The sequence below is a fragment of the Pseudoliparis swirei genome, unplaced genomic scaffold (genome assembly GCF_029220125.1).
Source record: "Pseudoliparis swirei isolate HS2019 ecotype Mariana Trench unplaced genomic scaffold, NWPU_hadal_v1 hadal_173, whole genome shotgun sequence".
NCBI lineage: Eukaryota > Metazoa > Chordata > Actinopteri > Perciformes > Liparidae > Pseudoliparis > Pseudoliparis swirei.
Genome location: NW_026613409.1, coordinates 2,457 through 13,577, shown reverse-complemented (window position 1 = coordinate 13,577; position 11,121 = coordinate 2,457). Strand labels below are relative to the sequence as shown.

Sequence of the window (11,121 nt, the reverse complement as noted above, 5' to 3'; positions counted from 1 at the left end):
AACAAACTCACTTTGTACCCCCGTTTGTTGAAACTACAAAGCTCAGTAGCTGTAAGAATTCAGTGAGCCTTTTGTTTTTAATCAGAAACAGTTTTATTGCCAGGAATTTTTACACAAACGAGGAATTTTTTTTGGCGGAAGGTGCACCATTTAGACATGACAAACAACGATCAACGCGACAGCAACAGTGAACTTAAGTATAAGTCAAGATAAAGTGCTCGGACAACAAATAACGTTAAAGTGTTTAGGTGTGTGTTACATGTGACGTGTGTTTAAGTTAAAGTGGCATGTGTGTGGAGGAGGCCTCCAGTTAAAGTGCATGTTAAAGTGACATGATGAAACTATGCGTGGAATGTGCCTTGGAGTAAGAAACGCGTCGTGGTAGCCTTATCCCCGAGTTGTATTTAAGAAGGTCACCAATGTCTTGTTCTCATTCTAGGATGACGAGTGGGGAAACATTAAACTGAAAAATGTGAGTATTTGAGATGTTTGCGTGTTCAGACTTATACCGCCAAATGTATTTGAACAAATTGGTGAATTTCTGTGTGTTTCTATAATTGTTTGTAGGGAATGACTCTGCTGATGATGGGCTCCGCTGAAGCCCTGCCCGAGGAGCCTTCTGTGCGGCCCGTGTTTGTGGAGGACATGACTGAGGAGCAGCTGGCCTCGGCGGTGAGTCAGCCTGAAAATTAGCAGTCCGCCTAAAACAAAGATGGAGATTGTTGTTTTCGGCACTGACTTGGCCAGGTCGACACGTTTCCCTCAATGTGATGGTTACCAAGTAGAGAACATATTTAATTAAATATACAGTACATGTCCCTATTGGGAGATCAGCCTCTGAAAATGAGAGATTCGCCACGTCAGCATTTGTTGATCTGAGAAATGTACCCCTAAAGATGCAGACTGCAAGTTTTTTTTTTTCATTATCATCATTTACTGAAGAGGAATTGGGCACTAAACTCGTTTAAACTACTGCTGTCACTTCATCTTGTGCTGCTGTTTAGTCTGCGTTCACTTCTTGTTCTGAACATTTTCAGTTCGCCACAGCAGAGTCGTGTTTATAAATATAAATGGTCGTAGCTGATTTGATTTTCTGTGCCCATGCCAGCAATTCGTTGAAATCCACACTAATCTATTTATTTCACATGTTAATAGCTCCTCATAGCAGCACTCTAATTTCTCAGCACAAATGGAAACTCGGGTATACTGTAATTAGGATAAAAACCAACTGAACACAGACAAACACACTGGTAACAATGGCATAGTTTGCAAAGAATTTCGACACGACTCCGAAGGGTTTCCGTAATCGCAAGATTTCATGGATGTCGTCTCGTTAACGCCGTCTCGGTTACGAGTGCGCCAAAGTGACGCTTAACGTGGGTGGATCGGGGCGTTGCCATCTTGTTTTCTGGAACCAGAAGGGACCATATTTGCACAAGAGGGTGTAGCTGCAGTCGAGCGACACACACACGCGAGCAGCACACGCACACACACGAGCAACACACACACACACACGAGTAGGGGCTCGAGTTCAAACCTTCGTTAGCTGAGGTGATGCCCACAGCAAATGGGTGAGATAGATAATATTTATTCCCGTTACAGTTGTCAACAATGGGTAAATATGCACAACACGTTACTGCATTACTAATATTAAAGATATTACATAGTATGACATAACATATCATTTAAAATGATCATTTAAAGTCATATTATAGTCTGTCATAAAAGGTCTGTCATACCTTTTTTTTCCCTTTTTTTTTTTTACAATGTCAATTTATATATTATGCCATAAAATGATTAAAGTCATACATTTACAATCAAAACATGGTATTATAAAAAAGTAATGGCTCTACAAATGTCATAAAATGGACACGGTGAAGTGCGTCATAGAATTTCAGTCCAAAAGTCACACAAAAAAACCACAGTGCCCAAATAATATTGTTTAATAAATAACGGCATTAACGTCATCAAGTAATTCTTGTTTGGAAAAGTAATCGTTTAGTATGCCACATGTGTCTTCCTTAAAAAATATATTATCGTTTTATTTGTTTGTTATAGAATGGTTGGCTATTTTATACCTTTTTTTAATTTCCTCATTGCAGTTCAGAATGTTTTAATCCTGGTTCAATCATCAGTATATGATAGGTGCTGTATGATTTGAGGTTATCTATATTTATTATTGGAAGAAGATAACGTCAGTGACCAACACAACTTTTTAAAAGTCTCTTCAGAAGCCCTTTAAGTGTGTTTTAAAACTACAAAGAAGACGCTCGTCGACACTTGTACGTTTGGAGGAACTGTTCCCTCTGTGTCCAGATGGAGCTGCCATGTGGGCTGACCAACCTGGGCAACACCTGCTACATGAACGCCACGGTGCAGTGTCTGCGCTCTGTGCCGGAGCTCAAAACTGCTCTCAGAAGGTGCGTTGTGAGCCCTCAGAGGTTTGACATGCTGCTTATGTGTCGTTGAAATGCGTCTTTACCTTCGCATTGAAAATGTTTTCATGTTTTGATCGGCGTGTATTTATTTTGTATGCGTGCGTGCGTGTTATTCGCATAACTCAAAAAGTATTAAACCGAATCGCATGAAATTTGGCGGGATGATTGGTTATTATCCGGGGACCATTTGATTAGATTTTGGGATCGATCGGGTCAAAGGTCATGAAAAGGTCAACATCTTCTTTTTACCATAGCGGTCAATTTTAATCCAATTGGCATGCAACTAATGCCAACATGTTCATAATTCAATGCCCAGTCTTGTGATTTGCGAAGGTATGCGCTCTACCGAGTGCCCGCTCTAGTTCCTTCTCTAGTTGTCCTATTCCGTGAATATTCCCTGTCTCTCGCTGAACTCATCTCTCCCCCCTGCAGGTATACAGGTGCTCTGCGATCTTCAGGGGCGAACGCACCGTCACAATACATCACCGCAGGTACCAGCAGCCTCGTAACGTTAATATTAGGGCTGCAACTAACGTTTATTTTGGTAATCGATTAATCTGTTGATAATTTTTTCGATTAAAAGGGTAAAAAAACAACTAATTTTCAACCCTTTATTCAAAACGGGGTTCGTACGGTCATGGTAAACCTGGAAAAGTCATGGAATTTTTAAATGCCTATTTCCAGGCCTGGAACGGTGATTGAACAAATTAAAATCCCAACATTTTTGGAAAAATAATGCAAATGTGTTATATTCAAATGTTAATTTACACGGAATATATACGGTATGCTTTGGGATTCTCATTGTTAGTTTAAATACCACATCTACTCACTTGTTGGTTTAAAGTCCGACACAACGAATCGATAATGAAATTCGTTGCCAACTATTTTAACAATGGATTTTTATCGATTCGTTGTAGCCCGAATTAATATCTAAACTTACCAAATGCACGTTGAACATTTCCACGCGTCTTTTCATCCTCAGCCCTTCGTGACCTGTATGAGACCATGGAGAAGACCTCATCTAGCCTGCCACCCATTATTCTGCTGCAGTTCCTCCACATGGCCTTTCCTCAGTTTGCCGAGAAGGGGGATCAGGGACAGTACCTCCAGCAGGTGAGGAGCTCAGATTAGTGCAGCTTTACCCGCGTTATTATAACCGTCGAATGCAAATATTAGTATATGTTCTCATTTATTGTCCTTGTCCTCTCAGGATGCCAACGAGTGCTGGCTGCAGATGATGAGAGTGCTTCAGCAAAAGTTGGAGCCGTTGGAGCCGGAGGCTTCCATGGAGGTAAAACCTGTTCTTCTTTTTACCGCGTGGTGTTTGATGATGAAAGCATGACTCTGGAATTGATACGTAAGTTAAAGACTAATAACCCTTTTTTGCTTTTTGTCTCCATCTAGGTGGAGAGTGGAAGTGGCGCCGCCTCGTCCTCTACAAAGAAGAACTTAATCGATCAGTATTTCGGCGTGGAATTTGAAACTGCGTATCCTTGCAGCGTGCATCTGTCGATCGCGTGTTTCCATTCAATATGTCTGGGTTCCGTATGATTTTGACTGAACGTTCTGGCGATGAAGAGCGCTGTGGAGCGTCACGGTCTCTACTCCGACGGGCTTCTCCTTAACTCTCCTCTTCAGTATGAAATGCACAGAGGCTGAGGACGAGGAGCCAATCAAGGGCAAGGAAAGCCAGCTGCAGCTCAGTTGCTTCATCAACCAAGAAGTCAAGTACCTCGCAACAGGACTGAGACTGGTACGTGCCCACCGTCCCTAAAGGCAATCAAACTGGAGCCAAGTGGTTACATGCAAGACATGTTCTATGTTACAATATATTTAAAATGTAAACGCGGCTGCTTTCATGTTCGTCCAGGGCGAAATAAACAACTGGAACGCGGTTTGTTTGTCTCCAGGGCAACAAGCAGGAACTCATGTGTCTGACTCTTTTCTCCCCAGAGACTGCAGGAAGAAATCACAAAAATGTCTCCCTCCTTGGAAAGAAATGCCCTGTATATCAAATCTGTAAGTTTGTACTTTTCCTGAAATATCTCGAGGCAGAAGTGGCCTTTTTTATTTTTATAACAAGTGTGAGTTTAAGTTAACATCCATATTGAACCGTTTTCTACCTCTAGTCTAAACTCAGCCGTCTCCCCGCCTACTTGACTGTTCAAATGGTCCGATTTTTCTACAAAGAGAAGGAGTCCGTCAATGCGAAAGTCCTGAAGGTTGGTCTCGAGCCGCCAGCGGCCCCAGTTGTTATTTGGTCATTTGATGCGGTCTAACGTCTTATTACAATTATTATTTTTTAAGGACGTCAAGTTCCCGCTCATGCTGGATGTCTTCGAGCTTTGCACCGAAGAGATCCAGGAGAAGATGCTGCCAATCAGGTCAAAGTTCACGGAGCTTGAGGACGAGACTCTAGAGCAGCAGCAGAAAAAGGTACGGCCGCTCTGTCGCTCTCTTTTCATTGTCTTGGAAAGAAGAAGAAAAATCTCCCACTCGATCGTACGGTGTAAATACCAGCGCTGCACTGACTCACTGTTATTCTTCGTCTTCGTCAGCTGTTGAACAAGACGGATGCCGCGAAGGTGAAATATGAGCCCTTCTCTTTCCCCGACGGTACGTACGGACATGTTTGACATTCACGAGAAAACAAGTGGTTCTGAATTCATCCGGACGCTTTGATGCAGAGCGCACATGACAGTGCACGCAGACGGCATCCGCACATGAGGACAAATCTGCCATCGATGTGTTTTTATGCACATCTGGCTCTCCTAAACGCCATCATATTGGCATCTCAGGAATATGAGAAATGTATTTAGATTTCAAAGTTTTCCACAAATGTCTAACCGTGAGCAACGCATCGATCGTCGGCAAGGCGGATTGAGTTTGCTCATGATTCTGTATCGCTCGTTGCACTTCACCAACGGTAGACATTAAATATTAAATCCCCCCCTTTTTACGGTTTTCAAGTGCCTGCAAAATATCATTGTCCCACAATGCCGAGCGCCACCGCGGTGTCCGTTGGTCCCCTCGGGGTCCATTATTAGGCCGCGTTGACGGCGTTGTGACATTCTGCCGCAGACCTCGGCTCCAACAACAGCGGCTACTACGACCTGCAGGCCGTGTTGACGCACCAAGGCCGCTCCAGCTCCTCGGGTCACTACGTGGGATGGGTCAAGAGGAAAGAAGGTAAGCGGCCGCGTTCGTCCACAGAGGAACGCGGGCGTTCGGGATGTTTAACCGTTTCCCGCCGTGTCTTGTCGCCTCCTCCGCCAGACGAGTGGGTGAAGTTTGACGACGACAAGGTGAGCCTGGTGTGCCCGGAGGACATCCTGCGGCTGTCCGGCGGCGGGGACTGGCACATAGCGTACGTTCTCCTGTACGGCCCGCGGCGGCTGGAAATACTTGAAGAGTCAGCGGAGGCGTAGCGGCGGAAGATTTTTTTTCTTTTTTCTAGNGCTGGAAATACTTGAAGAGGCAGCGGAGGCGTAGCGGCGGAAGATTTTTTTTCTTTTTTTCTAGAAGACAACGTACACACACACACACACACACACAAATGCCATCTCCAAGCACTGTCTGCACAGATGTGCAATACAACTGGTGTCTTTAAAGATTCGATTACCTTAATTTCTTTTGTTTCTTTTCTTTTGTAACCGAACCACGGATGCTTGTAAAACAAAATTGTCAAATGGTGTTTAAATATTCAACTATAGTGGGCTTTGAACATGGAGAAACGACGAGAGGCAATCTCTGGACCGGATCCTCGCGCCGCAGTTTCATTAAATGTTTTATACACATTGTATATTTTTTAAGGCCTTTGATAAGGCGCTCATATCATACAAGCAAAACTATTTCTTTAGTCATTTAAGCAACTTTAACAAACGCCGAGCCGAGCTGGGGGTCCTCGACGTTTTCTGGAGTTTCTCACGACACGGCGAAGACCCGTCGGCCCTCTGGGCCCGCGGGGTCGACCCCGGGTCGTTTCTTGCGTGCTTGGCTCACATCTCCTGGAATTGTTCTGAAATGTATCGACAGATGAGATTCCCTCTGCCAAATCTTCACTAATGCTTTTTCGGTGGGGCGGGGGCAGGAAGCGGTGTAGAACGGGTCGTCCTCGAGATTAACTGTGAAGTTTAAATAAAGACTTGAGATTCAAACTCGCCGAGCACCGGACCTGTGAAGGCCGCTATTGCGTCGCTTTGTTTCTCCACGACGTGTAAGACCGAACCATCAACTCTGTAATAAGTTATTGATTGGTTGCTTTACATAGGTGATGAAAATAAAACTGTTGTACCAAAATGTGAGATTCTTTAACGCGGGATCGTAACGAATGATGACGCGGCACATTTCAAGTAAAAACATTTATTGGAATGCTTTACAGTGAAAAACCTACACTACGTACAAAAATGTTAAATTTCCAAATGTTTTCGGTATGAAAAAAAAAAAAAAAGTCTGCGGACGTCAGGCCTCGCTGAGGTTGTCCGCGATCTCGGGGAACCCTGCGGCGCCGAGCGCCGCGACCAGGCTCTCCACGGTGGCTTGCGAGCCCTCTCGGTCCTGCCAGGCGACCAGCAGCAGCTTGGCCTGCATGTCCAGGTCCTCGCTGTCCGTCTCGATCTCTCGCAGCTCCGCCGCCTTCATCTCCAAGTGAGACGCGAGCGCCTTCCACTGGCCGCCCAGCTTCGCCGCGATGTCGTCCATCTGCTGGTTGGTCACCGTCTTGCTCTGGAGGCCGGGACCTGGAGCGAAGACACGGGGGAGAGGCGGGACCTTTAGAAAAGGGTGGCCACGCGCTTCACGACTGAAACCAGGATCTTTAGAGGTCAAGGGGGTGTAATTGTATTTGGTTGAATATAGCCGACCTGTCAGGATCTACAGTGTCGAATCAGCGACTCATCGAACTCACTGTCGTTGCTGTCTTTGAGAAGATTGTCTCCGTTATCGTCGTCGTCCTCTTCCCCCGTCTTGATCATCTCGGAGGGAATATCCTTCTGCACGCAGGGAACCAATGTCAGCGGGTCATCGTCAGCGCAGTCGTTTTATAAATACCGATTAGTTCCCGGAGTGACGGGAGCCCTCACCGGCAGCTCTTTGGCCAGTTTGCTGACCATGCTGTCGAGGTAGTCGGCGAGGCTCTTGAACTTCTGGTTGGTCGGTTGGAAGAAGTGCGGACTTCTCCTGGACAGCAGCCGCAGAGCGCGCCAGCCGTAGTTTGGGTTCCTCACCGCTCTGATTGGTCGACGGGAAGGAACCGATGAGTCACGCAGAAGTTCAATTACAGACTCACGGTTGTGGGCAAAATGTCACCACATGGTCATTTAATCCAGATTAGAAAATTATAACATTTTTAAAAGTCATAGTAACCACTCACGTTGTAATTTGCATTCATGCCTGACCAAAATATATAAACATCAACTTCTTATCCAACAATTAGTGAAATTGTCAGAATTATGAATTGTGTTCTGCCTTAAAAATAAGCGTTTTGTAATCTCAGTGACGTTAAGACCACTTAATTCTTATCAGCGTATCCTTGAGCTCAAGTGGATGTTCGTGCCAGATATAATGAAAAATATTGCCTTCACAAAAATTGGGTCAGACACGAGGTCAGAGTCACCTTGACCGCTGCCCACCACCATCAGCTCGGCCCCGAGTCCAGGTGAATGCTTTTGGCCACATTTGAAAGAATTTGCCGAAGGCATTCCTGAGATGCGAGAACTGGCCTGATTGGAGGTCGCGGTGACCCTGACCTTTGACAGAGACCCGACTTCATAATGGGTCCAGCCCCGTCGCCAAGGGGATAAACAGTTCGGACGAGACGTACTTGTACTGGTCCTCCACCATGTTGGCGGGGTCGGCCTGCTCGATGGCCTCCGCGAAGAACTCGTCCAGCGGCGGCATGAACTCCCTGAGGAGCGACAACACGGCCGCACGTTTACTCGGTGAGCGCGGCGGCGGACCAGAGCCGCTTCCTGGCGTTCGGCGCCACTGACCTGCTGTCGGACTTGCAGGCCTCCATGTTGTCGTGGTTCAGGTTCCACAGTCGAGTCAACTCGTCACTAACGGAAACAGAGAGGAGGGGGAATTAGTTTTCGGTCGTCTCGCGCTGCACTCGGTGCTTCAGCGGCGTCGGCGTGACGACGCTTACTTCCCCATGAAAATCTTGCTGTCCGGCCCTTTCCCGAGGAAGTCTTCCGGCGCTTGTCTTTTCCTGGTGGGCCTCTTGATCTTGTCATCCACCGTCCTGTTGAAGAGGCACGCAAACAAGCGTCATTTTGGCATTTCTGTCGCGAGAACGGACCGACCGACGCGCGGATCGACCAAACGCGACGACTCTCCGCCACGAGTCGACCGCCGTACCTTTCCTTCACGAAGCTCGAGCATCCCTCGTTCTTCCAGTCGTTCCAGTTCTCCTCCGTGTTGAGGATGTGCTGCGGAGAGGAACATTCGGCGTGTCACTTGTGGACCGAGCGCGTGAGTATCCTCGACGAGTACCCGACAACGAGAGAGTTCTCAAATCGTGGCTTACTTCGACCATGGTGGCAAACTTGTCCCCGTCGGGAGGGATCTCCTTCAGCAGCTGCCAGAGAACAGGCACAGGTTAATTTACTTTATATTGAGAGGAAGCGATGCCGGTGGGATTTCGGACCGACCTGAAAGACCAGCTGAGTCGTCTCCTCGATCCACGTCGTCTGGTCGTCGTTCAGAACGCAGCTGGAGCTGTGGACCAAAAACAAAAGCGTGAAACCCAGATCGACTGTGTTGTTGTTGGACGCAGGCAGAGGAGGGAAAGCGCGTCACCTCTTGAACTTGACCTGACCCTTCAGGTACTGGAAGAGGATGAGGTACTGCAGGAGAATGTGCCGCCGGAAGTTGCTGTCGCTGAGCTGCAAGTCCATCAGCTGGAGGGGAAGAGAAACACGTGAGGATGCGTGAGCAGAAATACACACAAACATATTCAATACACCGAACGGTCGGCGTTCAAATCAAAACCCACCTGTTCAAAACTGCTTTTAATGTGCGATTGTGTGCTCGGTACATTCTTATTGTAATTTTTAATGCATAGCTTTTAGGATTTTTTAAATGATGTGTTGTAAAGCGTCTGAGTGCTATGAAAAGCGCTATAGAAATTGTATGCATTATTATTATTATTATGTAACGGGGAATAATACCACCGCAGACTGCTCAGAAGCCGGCACATGTTCTTAGACCGTGTGACAACGGCCGTGTTGTTACTCTATTTTCAAAGAAACACTTGTTCCAAGTTTTTAGTACCGAGTGCATAAGGCCTTCGCAAAACGTTTAAAAAAACAACATAATTGGACCACAAGCCAGCGCCGAGACCCCCCGGAGACTCCGTGGCCAAGGAAACGTGGAACATGGTATAAACACAATCGTTCTCTCACCTTTTCACTGGTTAGAAACTTGGCAAAGTAGACGTGCTCCCCTCCGGACGCCCTCAGCTCCTCCAGCTTCCTCTTGGAGACCTGCATGTCGTCCAGCTTGTAGCTCTTGAACACGGCCAGCGTCTCGTCTGAGAACTGTGCGCGCGACAAAAAGAGGAATTCACACCGGCAGCGAGTCGTTGCCACGGGCGAGGCAGCAGAGCGGCTTCTGATGCTGCGGCGAAGTTAATTACCTTCAGGAATGTCATCCAGGATAATTTATCGTAACACTGCACGGGGTTTCGGAAGTAGTCCTGCAGAGTCCAGAACTTTCTGTACAAGTTGTAGTCAATTGGAATGGAACTGAAAGTAATAAACGATGCCGAATGAATTAATAAACGATAACATGAAACGGCGTCCTACACGTTGCAGTCTTCCACTGACCATGGGGCAGGAGCGTCCTCCTCTCCCATTTCTCCTTCCTCCACCTCCATGCCGTCCTCCTTTTCCTCTGTAGGCTATAAACATGGAGAACAAAAATGAAGAATAAACTATCATTTTACAGTTACGATTCAGATTCTCACTCGTCATCGTCATCATCATCATCGTCATCAGGGGTCAACGCTTTACCTTCTGGCCGAAAGTGCTCTCTTGTTCGTTCTTGTTGAACACCGTCACGTTTTCCAGATTAAATTGGCTCTGCAGATTGAGCCCTGGAATGAACACAAATGGCCGTGCGTCAAAAAAGTGCAACCGGACGAGGTCAAAAGATGGTGGCCACATAAACGATCACACATAACGTGCATGTGGAGTGGACGTCGTCTTCTTTATTTAAAAGGTCACACACACACACACACATGCGTTTACCTGATTTCTCAGACAGAGGGAAGAGACGTGCCAGGAAGAGCTGGATTCGCCCACAGAATACCGTATTCTGGGATTTGGACAGCCTCCTCAGGAGATCTACACGGATCGACAGGTGTGTTACAAACAGCGTCACCCTTTAAACATGCAACGTGTGGTTCATCAACAACACGGGTGTCAAACACAAGGCCCGCGGGCCGAGTCCGGCCCACCGCGTCATTTTATGTGGCCCCTGACGGCTTGAAAGAAACATGATCACCTTTTCTTAGAATACATTTTCTGGAAAATATCCCATCCTATATTTGAAGGTTTCAAATGAATTAGATGTATGTGATAATATTAGAGATATGTTCTGGTGTACAATATTTCTACACTCAAATAAACAGTAATCACATGCAAAGAGAGAGATGTGTATAAGAGACAGCGCACAAACAAAC

At 46.5% G+C, this 11,121-nt stretch overlaps 2 protein-coding genes across 2 annotated transcripts; one reads left to right on the top strand and one right to left on the bottom strand.

The window, feature by feature from the left end:
* Positions 1 to 239: 239 nt before the first annotated feature.
* On the top strand, positions 240 to 5,889 carry usp14 (ubiquitin specific peptidase 14 (tRNA-guanine transglycosylase)). Its single transcript, XM_056411240.1, has 14 exons — positions 240 to 472; positions 568 to 672; positions 2,317 to 2,420; positions 2,871 to 2,929; positions 3,421 to 3,551; positions 3,649 to 3,729; positions 3,843 to 3,925; positions 4,077 to 4,191; positions 4,392 to 4,457; positions 4,568 to 4,660; positions 4,746 to 4,874; positions 4,997 to 5,054; positions 5,520 to 5,627; positions 5,715 to 5,889. The coding sequence occupies exons 2-14, from the start codon at positions 571 to 573 to the stop codon at positions 5,864 to 5,866; spliced, it is 1,281 nt and encodes a 426-aa protein (XP_056267215.1). The 5' UTR covers positions 240 to 472; positions 568 to 570; the 3' UTR covers positions 5,867 to 5,889.
* Positions 5,890 to 6,784: 895 nt separating this feature from the next.
* thoc1 (THO complex 1) lies at positions 6,785 to 10,821 on the bottom strand (the record flags this gene model as incomplete). Its single annotated transcript, XM_056411239.1, has 15 exons — positions 6,785 to 7,177; positions 7,345 to 7,429; positions 7,520 to 7,667; positions 8,260 to 8,343; positions 8,429 to 8,494; positions 8,584 to 8,679; positions 8,796 to 8,866; positions 8,965 to 9,015; positions 9,089 to 9,155; positions 9,237 to 9,337; positions 9,842 to 9,976; positions 10,075 to 10,183; positions 10,265 to 10,338; positions 10,451 to 10,533; positions 10,688 to 10,821. Coding segments are annotated over 15 exons (1,582 nt in total), but the record flags the coding sequence as incomplete, so codon positions are not given.
* Between the last annotated feature and the right edge of the window lie 300 nt (positions 10,822 to 11,121).